This window comes from Nylanderia fulva, unplaced genomic scaffold (genome assembly GCF_048542155.1).
Source record: "Nylanderia fulva isolate GAGA-0341 unplaced genomic scaffold, ASM4854215v1 Scaffold11, whole genome shotgun sequence".
Lineage (NCBI taxonomy): Eukaryota > Metazoa > Arthropoda > Insecta > Hymenoptera > Formicidae > Nylanderia > Nylanderia fulva.
Window position 1 is genome coordinate 5,615,301 of NW_028189302.1, and position 15,900 is coordinate 5,631,200.

General features: G+C 35.2%; 1 protein-coding gene across 3 annotated transcripts in view; it reads left to right on the forward strand.

The window, feature by feature from the left end:
• Window positions 1-198: 198 nt before the first annotated feature.
• Window positions 199-15,900, forward strand: part of Tsp66E (Tetraspanin 66E) — a 34,107-nt gene continuing 18,405 nt past the window's right edge. For all 3 annotated transcript variants that reach the window (XM_029319369.2, XM_029319368.2, XM_029319370.2), the window contains exons 1-2: window positions 199-568; window positions 15,169-15,256. In XM_029319369.2, coding sequence (XP_029175202.2) covers window positions 15,197-15,256 — 60 coding nt within the window. In that variant the 5' untranslated portion in view covers window positions 199-568; window positions 15,169-15,196. The remainder of the gene's footprint in view (window positions 569-15,168; window positions 15,257-15,900) is intronic.

Genomic DNA, 15,900 nt, shown 5'->3' on the forward strand with positions numbered 1-15,900 from the left:
TACATATATATTTCTTATATAATAATAACAATAATGAGATATTCATAATTTTTGAACCGCTCTGTAGATAGAGACAGACGCGGGCGACGTGCCGTGCGCATCAATGCGCGAGACGGCACGCGATTGGTCGACGGCAGGGCGGTACACTTGTCCCGCGCGTTGCGCGGCGACCCTTTCGCGCTGCCGAGCTCCCATACTCCCGCGCGGCCCGCAGTACTCGCAGATGCGCGGCAAACGGCGCCGAGCGAGCACAGTCGGAGCCGGTTCTCTCGTCTCACGCATACGCGATCACACATCCCGGTGATCCTGGCGGTGATCGCGACGCGCGAATGACTTCGTCCGCCACGGAAAACCGGAGCGGTTCAAGTTAGTTCTCTCTCGCTGACAGCCGCATCGTTGTTTTGTCGAACGGATCCTTGGATCGGCTTCTCTCGCGAATTGTGTTTTTGTGCGCGACTCCCCCAGGTCGCCGAGGACCTGTGTTCAGTGCAACGGGTGCGACCTTGTCCTGGAACAGCTGCCGGAGGAGGAGGAGAGAGAGAGAGAGGAGCATTATTAACAATTGAACGTAAGTTGGCGAGATGAGAGGAACGAGATATGGTGAAAGAGAGGGAGAGAAATGGCGAGATGAGAAGAGGGGGAGGGAAGGACGAGTAAGTTGAAGCTTTCTCACGGTGGAGGCTGCACATTCCCTGGCGTCTCTTTTCGAGGGCTCGAGATATTCGCACATCTTGAATAAACGCGATAATATTCCAATTAATTTCACAGATTTTCCTTCATTCTCTCTCTCTCTCTCTCTTTCTCTTTGTCTCTTATTCTGCTGAAGTATGTCGATAAAGCGCTGTGTTCAGGTTCGTTCCTCCTTTTTGACTAATTTCATACTATTGCGAGACAGACGTGCATATCTTTTTTTCTTCTCTATTCAACTTTCGACAATGAATGAATATTTATTCGATATTTGGACTCATTTGTCACTCGGACAGACGACGAGCGAACGAGGGCTTGGAATGTTTTGGTCCGGACGGGTCTATGAGCCGACCGCGAAGGTCGCGAGTCGGCAACACGCGAATATACATATATATATATATATATATACCCTGTGTTTCGCGAGAGTCCAAGTTCCTCCCCCCTGAAATTGATACTTCCGCGCAATCACGGCGACTCCTCGAGCAACGGCTGGCACGCAATTAATGCCTCGCACCACTTGTTGCTGTATTACTACCTGTAGACGATGACAGAAATGCACTTGACTTTAGGACTGTATTCAAATATTGCTCGAAGAGCGCCAGGAATTATGTGTATGCGCGTATACGTGTAATGTTCCGATATGGAGATACGCGAATATGATATTATTTAGCGATCAATCGTCATCCGGGATGAGAGAAGCCTCGTGGTATTTTTTCTCATCCTCTCCCTTCCCCTTCTCTCGTTCGCTTTTGTCGTCGTCAGACATGGGCGTCTATAGAATTTTTTCCAGGAGAGGGCAGAATTTATTTGTTTTTTTATCTTTTGTTCTTAATTTTTTTTAATTTTCATTTTTTTTTAAATATCAAATATGCAAATAAATTTTTTTCATAATTTTTTATTTTTTGTTCTTAATTAAAAATTTTTCTTATTAAATATGCAAATAAATTTTAGTGTTTATTCAAAAAGAGAGCAGTTAATTCCTAATTTTTTTTTTACTGATCTCAATAAATGCCCTCCTGTCCATGATATAGGAATGTAATACCTAATCAAAGTATAGACAGGAAGATATCTTAACGAGAGAGATAACTAATTAAAATGTCTTATGTCGTGCGATTAAGCAATCATCTCGTTATCCCATTAAAATCGGGTCAAGTCTATCAATCGTGGTTGAGTAATAATAGAGAAGAAAAAGAAAGGGAACAATAAATATAATGCGTTTTAGTTATTTTTAGTATTCACCTGGAAAAAAAAAAAAGTTTTAAAATATCGTATAAAAATTATACAGTAAGGTTTGTCGATCGCTTATAATAAATTAATGAAGCTTCTGTGCTAGAGTCTCGATGATTGACTTCCAAGGTTAATCCTATCACTAAATCACAACATGCAGATGCGGATGACATTTTTTCCCGTATATGAGATACGATGAATTAGTAAGTGACATATGTAACTGCTGTGCAGCTTCGGAATATTCTGAAAAAAATGCATAACAAACACGATGCATATTTTTTTTCAGGTGAATATTAAACGCATAAAAATATATAATAGCATGTGTTACATAAAATTCTCATCATAAATTCCACGTAATGTGGAATTATAAATAATCAGCGTCATTATGCATGAGGAAAAACATTTTGCAGGAAATTAAATTGGCGAAATCGATTTTTATCGAAAAGACTAAAATTAGGAATTTTTTTCGTATTGCGCATCTAACGGCGATACCATGTGGACGAGAGTGGATCTGCCTGCGATTTCCATTGTGTCAAATGAGAATGACCCGCGCACGCGCGTAAATTCTCATCTTGTAAATTGCTGGTTTTTTTCCTTTATGTGAATATCGCGACACGTCCTCAGTTATGTATAAATACGGTCACCATATTTTCTGAGAGAACATGAAGGACAAATCTGAAAATTGTATAGGATTTTGTTTCAACACGTTTCCAAATCAGTTTGTAACCAAAGTGGAAATCGACGAGGCAAAAAAAAAAATAATTCTGTGACTATCAGAATTTTACGTATTTTTATAATTTGAAACTGGTTCGATTATGTTGAAACAAATTCTTGATTTTTTAAATAGGTTCTGTTGAAGGTACTACGACATTGTACATTAAAACGCAAAATAAAAAACAAAGGACAAAATTGTAAAGAACACAATTTAAAAAATAAAGGACGCAAAATTGAGTTTTGAAAAAATAAATCTAAAGGACAACTGTTTGAAATATAAAGGACTGACTTAAAATAAAGGACGGGTGGTTACCGTAGTTATAAGTAGAAATGTCATGACCTGGAAGAAATATAATTAAATGATACGGCCAAAGAGAGGAGAGAATGGAGGGAGAAGGAAACAATTGTCACAAAGACATAATATATGCTTAACTTGTATCTGCGTGTGAGTCCCCTTCAACGTAGGTCTTTAAATCATCAGTTTACGTATGACAGATAGATGTAATTATGACTAATATAATTATGACTAATATAACGTCTTATGCTCTAATGAGCATCCGAAGTCCTGTCACGTTCCGCGTGTTTATGTTCGAATAAACAGCACATTTAACATCCCGTTTTAACATCCTCGTATAAATAAGTGTAGCCTATATAGCTTACGCGATAAATGACACAAGAAACGTAAACCGAGAACTGTTAATTAAAACACGCGAAAGAGATATCTAGATAGTCAAAGAAATATATTTACGTTGCGGATATTTATCTCGAAAATCGTGTACATTATTTCGATATTTTTAGCAACAATTATATACGAGCCGCTATATGTATAAACGTCAAAGTTGCACGCACGGAAGAGGTCAAAATCCGTTATTAGCGCTTATTATTCGGAACGGAAATGGTCTATTCTGGCGCAATTTAAACCGCGTATAGCCGCTCAGATTATTCCTGTCAAAACAGTTTCAATTATTATACACCGTGGCACGCCAGGATGACTCGATAAGTTTTTCGGGGCCGGAGTTTGACACGCATCTGTCGATACGTTCCGACATATATATATATACACTGGACGAATTCGAGAAGTCTACGGTGAGAGTTAATTCAATTATAGTGGTCCCTTCTCTCTTCATCGTCCGGAAATCTATTTTATCACAATCAGTCGCTTATATCGATCGGTTTGCGCTTCAGCTATGTGTTATGTTTCATGCGACATCGCTATGCGCTTCATTTTTCATTCCTTCCGACTATTATTCATACCCTGGAGGTCATTAATGTCATAACATTTATTAAATTCACGTTTTTCTTTAGACACTTTTTACGAGTCGATTATTATTTTCTTAATATTTACTCAGAGTTTTGACATTTGTGTTTAACGCGAGAGATTATATATATAAGATTGAAAAATAAGTAATTCCTTATAGATGATATTAAATTAATTCGTAATAATTTTTCTAGCTTTAAATTCTTTTAACCAACACAAAATTCGAAAATGTGTAGATTAAAAGTATACCTTAATTAGAATTTTATCGAAATGAAAGTATTGTGTGGCAATATGATATTGGAAGAATATTATAAGTTTTTCCGATTATTAATATTTACCATAATAAAAAATATTAATATATATCACAATAAGATATAAAATAAATATACATAGTAAAATTAATCGAACATATTTTATATCTTATTGTCGTAGATATTAATATTTTTTATTTTTATATTAATCAGAAAACTCTTATACAATTCTTCCAATATCATTGTCCCATGATTTTCAAGATAAATTGTAAGAGAAAATTATCTCTGTATACTTAATATTAACTGAAGAGAGAATATATAATTTTATTAGGTATTGTTCGTTCTCCTCTGAAGCATCAGTCTAAAAAAACTTTATTTTCTATTATATGTAATTATTGCAAAGCTACGAGAATTACTCGATTACTCTATCTATTCATTTGTTTAGGCTGTTAAATGTTCTTGCTCGACATAACTAGAGTAATCATTCATCCTTTAATTATTTTAACTATAGCTATCCTTTAGATTTTTCCAAAACTTAATTCTGTTCTTTATTTTTTATTTAGTGTTTTATTGTCAAATGTCGGAGTATTAACATGAGAATTTATATATATACGAAATGGCATCTCTTATCTATTGAAGATAGACTTCTGATAGTCACAGAATTTTTTTTCGCCGATCATGCATAAACTAATTTGGAAACATGTTGAAACAAAGCCCTAAAATTTTCAAATTTGTTCTCTATTTTCCCTTACAGAATATAGTCACCGTAGCTATAAAGGCGACCCTTTTCTCCAATATATTCCATATAAAGACCACCCTAATAGAAGTTCCCAGATCAAATCACTCCCTGTCGCGGGGGTGAAAAGAGAGAGAGAGACGCACGATGCATCGAGGGCAATGGCATCGCGAAAGCTTACCCCCTTGTCGTTATGGTAACGCAAGCCCACCACAAGTCGCTTTTCTTTCAGCATATATTGTTCATTGACCGGCGGTATCCCTTTTCTTCTTCACCTCCCTACTGTTGTACGTCCGATGCTCGATCATTTATCGTCAAGGTGTGTTGCTACAACACTTTCGCACGAAACATTCATTGTCACTGAAAGCTCTATATCAACACCCCACTACTTTATTTATCGTCTTTACATCGCCCACATTGGGGTATTTTCAGCTATTCTCGTCCGCTTACGTGTTGTATTCGTGTTGTATTCCGACGAACAAGTGGACAAAAGAAATAATGTTTGATCACGAAGGTGAGTTGAATAAAATTGCGAGAAGCTTCACCCGATCGTTTACATTTCATAATTGAATATACATAGGTATATATATCGAAAAATATCAGCGAGGTTTTGACAAAACACGAGTTAAAGCAACACGTTATGCTCGGTTTTTATTTCACGAAATTTTTTCTTGGACGGAGAATCGAACTGTATTAAATTAAATATTTAAAGCTTTAAGTGATCCAACAATTTTCGTAGGAATTATTTTGTTTGGTGGAATAAGTAAATTATACTTTGAAAGAAAGAAATGATTAAAATTGCAATAACTCGTGAAGATCGTCATTATAGTATCTCGAGGCCTCTCGTAAATTTTTATCTCCTCCTTCCAGCAAATCTCGTTAGCTTTTTCCTTGAAACGTTTTTCGATTTTGACAATAAAACTTAATTTAGTTAATACTTGACTCGAAGGAAGATTGTTTGATTCCACGTGAAAACGTCGCTAAGTTCGAAACATCTATGAAAGTTAAATGCGCTCTAGCATCATTATTATTTTTTTTAATATTACTTATTGTTAGACAGGATGTCTAGTGGTCAGAGAAATCCGGAAAACCGACCATTGCCAGGGAATTTTATAAATCTGGATTTATCAGTGAAAAGTCGGGAAATTTTATTATTTATCTGGATTTTTCACATTATTCTATATTTGTCTCAATAATTTGAAATTTTTTATCAAATAAATATAAACTTTTCCTTGACTCCCAATTTTCTATGTTGTTAAAAATCGATTCATCTACAGCGTGTTCGTTAATTTATATTTTCATCGTCATGTTATTTTATTTCAATGTGTCTGATCGAGACAAAACTAAAAAATTTGATATAATATAAATATAAAAAAGATGATTTTATTTAAATAGTTTATAGTGACATGTTTGTTTTCGATTATCGTACATAATGCAATTGCATAATTGATTTAAATTTTTGTTTTAACTTCCGAACCTTTTCATTGTTGATAAAAATATCTCAAGGATTTCATGATTTTACATTTAATTGATTTATCATATAGATATATGCAAATTATATATTTGGAAAAAATACGAAAAAGTTAAGAACAAAATTAATTTCTGGTCTTGGAAAATCTGAAAAAATCAGGGAATTGTTTTCATTGAGTCTGCTGGACCCTGTTAGAAAAATGAGAAAAAAATCAGGCGTGAGGAAAATAATCGAACGATATACAATAGGTGCATGTCTTTAAAGGGAAGATCGATTGAACGAGTCCCGTTAAGCGAACAAATTCTCGAAGACAACCTGTTTCAGACTTCTTTCGGGCCTTTTTTTTTTTTTTTTTTTTTTTCAGAAATTTCGAAATCTCTTTCGAATGACGATTTCACGTCGATTTATTCTGCGTTCGCGATGATCGCGTTGCGTCGTAAGAAAGTACGAAGACGAAACGGAAGAGAAAGGGGTTACCGACCACGTCTTCTGTCACGACGTCTTCCCGTTCTCTCGAACAGCCCCACCTCTCTCTCTCTCTCTCCCTCGTGGTAACATCCGCGTAAAAACCACATTCCGACCACCGAGACTGCCCCGAGCCTTCTTAATGCTCCTCTTTTTTCTCTCTCAACGCTCCCGTTGCACCTGCTTCCAGGGAGAGCATCTGCTTTCGACATCGCATTCTTATTTTATTATCCGATTCCCGAGGGAGATTCTTCTCTCGATGTCCCGCGGCGCCGCGAAATGAGGAATAGAGTCGCGTGAATTCGAGAGAGAGAGACAGAGAAAGAAGGATGTGACAACTCTTACATGGGAGATGATTATCCCTCGATGTGATGGTCGACAGGGATTGTCAAGTGTGTTATTCGCGCTTTAAATATTTTTTGCGAGACCTGTCGGAGACTTAATCGGCCATGAAGCAATTCGCGCTCGACGGAAATCAACTGAGCGCCTCGTGAAATAATCAGGAAGTTATTATAGCACCGGCTAACTGGAGAGCGACAGAGTGTGTCTCGTTCGGTCCCTGTATGCGTATCTCTTGCGAAAGATTTGAAAAAAATTAAAAAAAAAAAAAAGAGAACTCTCCGCATTCCGAATCGACGATTATGCGCGAAACGTTACCGATTATTTTTCTATAGTGAAAAGATGCGATCGCGCGAGCGTATAAAAGATGCGATACGCTCGTGGATAATAACAATCGGAGGTAATTTTCCACTACGTTGACTGATTTTTATCTGTCACCGCGAGACACGCGATGAAATATATAAAATAAGTATAAAAAGTTAAATGTATTCGATATTGCGTGCAAATGCACGATTAAATCTAGCTCACCCAGGGAGAAAGCAACTGTTAATTTTTGCATTTTTTAATTTCGCTCGCACAATATTGAGTAATATTGAGTATATATATATATATATATATATATATATATATATATATATGTATATATATATATATATATAAAGCGAGATACATCCTCTGTGTATCAGAAAACGATTTGATTTGATTTTTAAAATACACTGAAAATTAAATCGTCAAAGCTTGACTAAATCTTTCAACTAAATTTTACTATTTTGTTAATTGAACGTATATTAGTATTTAAGATAAATATTCATGTTTCGTTTAGATTTAATATGTTATATTTAATTTAAATATTTTGATACATTTAATTAACAAAATATTTAATTGAAATATTTAATCAAGTTAACCATTCTTTTTTTCAGTGTATCCGTGTCACTAGACAATTCTATAGGTATATCTAATCTTTTTTCTAAAAATAAAACTTATCCGATGAAACACGTTTCCGTGTTGTTTCCTTTTTATTACATAACGCGATACCCAATTGAGTTGTTTTTCTTTATACATGACATATACCGGATTGATTAATTTCAATCGATTTACTACGCGATACTACACGATTATTATTTATTTATTTATAGCTCAAGAAAAAAATTCTTATACTTTTTGTTTTGCTTTTAACGATATAGTCGCAACGAGGAAGTTAGGAGGAAGCAAGAGGAAGTTCCCTAAGAACAGAGGGCAGGTTTACACACTTGATCTATACGAAGACGCGTTACGTGAACCTGCGTAACGCATAGTAAGCTACGCGCGGATGTCGTGTAGTACGTGTGTTGATTGCACGCTGTGATGATTCGCCATTGTGTCGTGAGAACGTTTATAGCGCTCTCTTTTATCACCCACACATTCTCGCTCCGGGCATCGTAATATTCGTGAGAATTTTTCGATCCGACTTGCGTTTGCGTATCTCCATTTTCGTTTTTGTCGCACGAGAGAAGGCGTATTATAGATATCAGGGTGTCTAGCGGTCAGGAAAATCTGGAAAACCGGACATTGTCAGGGAATTTGATAAATCTGGAATTGCCAGGAAATTTTACTATTTATCTGAATTTTTTCAAATTATTCTACATTTGTCTCTATAATTTGAAATTTTTTATTAAATAAATATAAACTTTTCCTTGACTCTCAGCACGCTAATTTCTGTGTTGTTCAAAATTGGTTTATCTACAGCGTGTTCGTTAATTTATATTTTCATCGTCGTGTTATTTGATTTCAATGTGTTTGATAAAGACAAAACTAAAAAAATTTAATATAATATAAATAAAAAAGATGATTATTTAAATAGTTTATAGTGACATGTTTGTTTCGATTATGTATATAATGTAGATTGTACAATTGATTTAAATTTTTGTTTTTCTAACTTTCTTTTCATTGTTAACATAAATATCTCAAAGATTTCATGATTTAACATTTAATTGATTTATCATATATATATATATATATATATATGCAAATTATATATTTGAAAAAATAATACTAAAAAGTCAGGAAAAAAATTAATTTCTGGTCTTGGAAAATCTGAAAAAATCAGAGAACTTTTTTCATTGTGAATCTTCTGGATCCTGATATATTATAAAAAAATATTATCTACCGCAATAAGATATAAAATATTTTCGATTAATTTTATCATGTACATATTAATATTTTTTATTGTGGTAAATATTAATTAGAAAAACTCTTGTAAAATTCTTCCACATTGTCCCACAATTACCATGATTTTTAAGGTAAATTCTAAAAAAATTATCCGTGTATATATACAGGGTGGTGTTCCGTAAAGATGGGATTATTCGAAGACAATTTTTCCTTAGCAAAAATGTCGAGGCATTAATAATTTTCGAGTTATATGCTATTGGAACTAAAGGGTTTTTCGTAAACTTTTCTTGTGGAAATAAAATATTAACATTCTTCAATTAATTTCAAGTAGAGTTTTATTTTAATAGAATTTTCATTTAAGTTTTACAAAAATAGGTATATATAATGGCAAAAATTGGGAACATGCAAAAAATGTTGACCTCCCTCGACATTTTCGTTGAGGAAAAATTATCTTTATATGATCCCGCAGGAATCTACCCTTGATCTGGTCTTTATTCAGGATGTTTTTTAAATATCAAAAATTCAAAGGATTTCTTGGATTATTTTATGAAAATTTATACCTCTGATGATTTTTCGAAAATTGCTTCATTTCGAAGATACAGGAGGATAAAAATTGACAAGAAATATAATATTTTTATTACATAAATATTACATGTAAAGCTTATTAATTTACATTTCGAAAAATTATTAGAGGTATAAATTTTTATAAAATGGAATCACCCTTTGAATTTTTGACATATATTTAAGAAACACTTTATATATATTTTTCGATCTTTACGATCGAAATATTAAATTCACACCCGAATATAAATTAGCGTTAAATGTCTCTTCCGACATTCTCGAAGTTTAATTTCAATTTAACTCCGTTTCAAGTTGAGAAAAGTCCCGGCTTACGTAAATTACGCTTACGATCGAAACGCGAACGCACGCGTGCGATTCTTATCGGCCTTCTAAAAGGCTCCGACCAAGCGAAGTGGCATTTTGTTGTCGGTGAAAGCGCACATTCGTTGCGAAGTCGTCGCGGGATACGGCTTTTTAAGTTACGGAAACGCATACACACGAATGAATGAACGAACGTTTACGGCATATCGTGCAACGTGTACCGTTGCTTGGTTAAAAGACCGAGGACTTGGATGGATCGGTTCAAGGATAGAATCGAGTTTTCCATATCAATGATTTTTTCGAAGAAAAATAAACGAGCAGATTTTTTTGTTATTTTTAAGAACACGAAATTGATAAAAATCGACCTGGTTCCGCTTTCTCGACGACGACTCTTTTTGTGGAAATTTTATTAGACTTTATTTTCTTTCTCTCTCTTTTTTTTATATAACCGCGAGAGATTCACTCGAGGAGCATCCATCGAAAAGCGAAATCGTAGAAATTCCGCGATTATATTTCATCTAGGATATCATATGCATATCTTGAAACAAGCTCGGATGCTTACGTATATCTCTGGAAGATAAGTTGTTTTTTTATCGCGAGCAGTATCTATATAATTGAAACGTTCTTTTTTCCAGTATCCGCGTGATCTGAAGAGATGCACTGCACGCGATAATAATTATACGACGGTAATATATGCAACGCCATTATCGATGGTCGTGCATTAGCATGCATGCATAGCGGGATTGGTTTGCCTTGAAATCTTCGCGACGTAGTTTGCGGCGACGAAGCGAAACGTCGTCAACGCCTGCCTTCCATAGTTCCACTGTCAGTTCACAGCTGATTGTCTCGAACTACAAGTCCTAGATTCGCTTTTACTCGACTTACTGATATGGTCTATGAAAAATTAGGGAAACGCCGCTCAAGTACTTAAGCTCGTCTGAGGAGAAAGGTGCTGCCGCATCGTTGTTTAAATTCACTCGGATCCTTCTCCCGAGAAAGTTGGCGCCGAAAGATATACTTTATATACACGACACCCTATTACTCTTTTCGACGTTTCAAACAGAACTTTAGTCGGGATCGTGTATGCAGCGCGTGCACACGATATTAGCATTTTACTTCCCGTTAGGGAGGGAAGAAAGAGAGACATCACGCCTTGAGACGTGAGTGTCCTAAATTTTCGGACAGTTTGAATTTATTCAATTTTAAGTACACAGAGAGAATTTTTTTTCAGAATTTACCCTGAAAATCATGGTAATCTTGGGACAATATGGTAGAATTTGGGAGAAATTTTATAAGAGCTTCTCTGATTAAATTATTTACACAATAAAAAATATATTAATATTTACCACAATAAGATATAAAATATATCCGATTAATTTTACTATGTACGTAATAAAATTTTACTAAAAATTTTATTAAAAAATAATATCTACTTTCTACTATAATAAGATATAAAATAAGTTTGATTAATTTTACTATATCGAAGATATCTTATATTTTATTGTGGTTGATATATTAACATTTTATATTGTGGTAAATATTAATCAGAGAAACTTTTATAAATTTCTATCAATATAATATTGTCCCACGATTATTATGATTTTCAGGGTAAATAATTCTAAGAGAAAATTGTGTACGCGTATAAATTCAATCGTTGAGACAATTTTAATAAGTTCTGAGCTCGTAGGTGTTGCTCTATATAAGCATTCTGATATTCGCTATTAATTGCGTTTCATAAATATTTATATTATTGCTTTTCTGCATTCCTTGTTTTATGCAATTGACTATGATATCTCGCCTACGTTGCTTGAAACTTTTAATGACGTGTCGAGAAATAAAAAAAACATTATATTGAAAAGCATTAAGATTCTATATTAGATTATAACGTCAAAGGGACGAAAAATCGCACGTATTTCCATTCTTTCTGGTATTTTTATATATAGCTGATATGAATCACGATCGAATCTCATAAAGTCCATTTTCGTTGAAAATCTAGGACACGTTCAGATTGAATCACTAATCAAAGGGACAATTAAGAAGCGAGTATATTCTGCTCAATCTATCTGAAACGTGAATGAGTACATGCGCGAAAAATCTAATTTACTTCGGAGCTTTTTACTCACTATGTACCGCTAGAAAAGAAAAATTCACTGTGATTTCTCGTCTCTCTATGACGATCTCACGAATCCGGTATCGCCCGCAGTGATGAATCACGTTCGGAATCGAGTCTCAAACGCATAAATAGAAGAAAATGGTGTTACACGTCGTGGAAGTATACATACACAATTTTCTCTTTAAGTTTACTCTGAAAATCGTGGTATAATCGTATGACAATATATGGTGTTGCGAGAATTTTGTAAGACTTTCTCTGATTAATATTTGCCACGATATAAGAAATATTAATAGCTACTACATAATAAGATATAATATAAAATAAGATATTAATATTTTTTATTTATATTAATATTTTTATTAATATTTATAATATTTATATTAATATTTTTGTGATAAATGTTAATTAGAGAAACTCTGATAAAAGGATTATACAAGTTTTAATTTAACACACGAGGATGCCTGTAGGAAAAGATATATTCTAAAAACAAGTAAAAAAGCAACTTTCTATGTGCATAATAAATTTTACTAAAATTAATTAATCGAACATATACATATCTTATTGTATTATAGATATTAATATTTTTTTATTATGGTGTAAATATATATATAAAATTCTTGCAATACCACATATACATATATTGTCCTCCGATTACACGATTTTCAGGTGAAATTCTAAGAGAAAATTCTCTCTCCGTGTATGTCGAGGCAAAGAGAAGATGCAGCAGCTTCTTGCGGTACAAAGTGTCGGGAGAAAAGCAGGGAAGAGGAGAGGAGGAAGGGAATAAAGAGCCCGAGCGACGCGTCGACCTACTGACCTGGAACCCCAGCATCTCGCGCTATCTCGGATGATCCAATTTTCCGCGTGTCGTCGTGTCTCGTGTCGGGACGGTTCGCCCCTGGTAGTCATCGATTTCCGGGAGGAACGGGAGCTCTGCGTCCCGCCGGAGCTAGTCGCTGCTCTCGATTTTCCCGGCCCGAGGTTCTCCTTCCCTTTCTCCCTTTCTCTCTCTTTCTATCTCCTGTTCATCAGGTCATTACAGACGTCGGGGAGATCCGCTAATGGCGAGACTTCTGAAGACGTGTCGTGTTTGTCGCGCCGAAGATTGCCAGGTCGCGGAAAATACGCGGAATGATGATGATGATCATCATCATCATCTCTCTCTCTCTCTCACTCTCTTGGAGAACGGAGGACCAGAGGCTGCTGCTGCTGCAGCAGCATCCGCAGTCGATACCGCTGCTGCGCCGAAGCAACGCGAGACGACCCAAGAGGGGATGAACGGAGTTCTCGTGTAGTAACGAGAACCGTGCTCTGGATATTCGATATTAGGTCGCCTGATCAAGCCGCGGTCCTTTCCGCCTCGCTGATCTTCGGTCGACTCGAATTCGAGTGGAACGGAAGTCCTCTCTCTCTCTTTTATCCTTGCGCGCGCTCTCGCAGCGCGAAATGAGGAGATCGTTGCCTTTTAATTTCCAACGTCAAATGTCTCCCCGTGATAAAATGCCGGATTTTTGATAAGCGACACCTCCATGCACCCTCGCTCTTGTGCACAGGCTTTTCTTTTAGAATTTATCCCGAAAATCATGATAATAGTATAGGACAATACGTGCTATTGGAAGAATTTTATAAAAGTTTCTCTGATTAATATTTACCACAATAAAAATTGTTAATATGTACATAGTAAATTTTACTTTTATGTGCATAGTAAAATTAATCGAACATATTTTTTATTTCATTGTGGTAGATATTAATGTTTTTTATTGTGGTATAAATATTAACCAGAGAAGCTCTTATAAAATTCTTCCGATAGCATATTGTCCCATTATTATAATAATTTTCAGGGTAATTTCTAAAAGAAAATTCTCTCCGTGACACCTTGATTAAAAAAAAAATTCGTCGTTGATCCTGAAGTAAAAGCATGAAACAACAAATATTAATTAAATCCCCATTATCGATGCCAGGATCCGCTAGTAATTTTGGCGGGAAGAAGCTTCTCCGCTTTAATCCGGAGAGAGATCTGTAACGCAGAGTCAAGGACGTCGAAGAATAGCTTTAATTCGCGCTTTAGTTCGACGAAGGAAAAAAAAGAACAACATCCTTGAGACTGATTAGCAACTAACAATAAGCCTCTCCGTGGCTCTAATTCGGACAATTTGCCCTTCTCTTTATTTCCCGCCCACAACACGCGACGATACGTTTCTGCGCTCGCCCACGCTAATTATAATTAGTCGGCTGTCAGGGTATCTGCCTGTCGCAAAATCGGCTTCGAATCGAAGCATACATCCGATACGGACAGACGACAAGTGTGGGCTTGAATGCATTCTTTTTGCATGTACAGCTTATTATTAGTCACGTTCCAGCGAGCACTTTATAATTTGTAGTTTGACCTCATCCTTTCTCTTTCCTTTTATCTCTGTCTCTTTTGCTCTCATCTCTTCTTTTTTTTGCACCATCAAAAATCGTAAATATTAGGAATTTCTTAATTACTATACCTACTGCACATATTTCAAAAATTTATAAATTATATACACGGATCAATTTTCGGTTAATTTTTTTGCGTAGCGAAAAATAAGAGATCTTTGTTTTTTTTTCAATTTCTTACCTTTAATTTTCAAATTATGAATCTATCAAAATAAAGTCTTCTCGATTGAATGTAATGGAATAAAATCCTTTTTACGTTTTTAAAACTTTGTCGTCGAAAGGTCACTCGATTCACAGAAATCATCTCTCGACTCGTTCGCGTTAAAGAGAAATTGGCTTCGAGTCGTTGAAAAGAAAATAATGAAAAAGAGGTGATTTCGATAAATCTGGAATATAGCGCGTCTATATATGTATATGTAATGTATAATTATTAACGAACGTATTAATTTGTTACAGGTGCAGTTAAAAGAAACCTGCCGCGAAAATGAGTTGCGCGTCGCAGTGCGCCAAGTACTTTCTCTGCTTCTTCAACTTCGTATTTTTCGTAAGTATATACCCGAGTTTTCCGTATAATAATAGTGATCTGAGAGAGTCCGCAACATTTCCTTGCGTCTGCGAAACTTTACGAGGCGTCGCGATCGCGCGGCTGATAATTCATCAACGTCGCAACTAGTCACGATCGCGTAATTTCACTTTGCCTTTGCCCGAACTCTCGCTTTGACGACGCATTTCTCACTCGTTTTGTGCAAATTATACGTTTATATTACACTTGCGAGTATCTCGAACCACTTACGAAAGCGCGAAGCTGCGAGAAAAAAGAATCGCGACGAAAGAGAGTACTTATATTTTCTGAGAGAAAAATTGCAGGACAAACCGGAAAATTTTATGGTTTTCTTTTTTCCTAATTAATCTGCGAGAAAAAAAAAATTTTTATATTAATATATTAATTTTTATATTAATTATATTATGACGTCAGACATTAAAACGCAAAATAAAAAACAAGGAATAAAATTGTAATAGAAAGGACAACATTTTAGAAATAACCATTTCCAAAATGGAGTTTTGGAAAAATAAATAAATCTAAAAGACATGAAAGACGGATGGTCACTGTAGTTATGTTTGAACTTTATATAGGAAATCTCTTCTAACATACAAAAAATTTATTCAATTTATGTATGCCGTTACGGT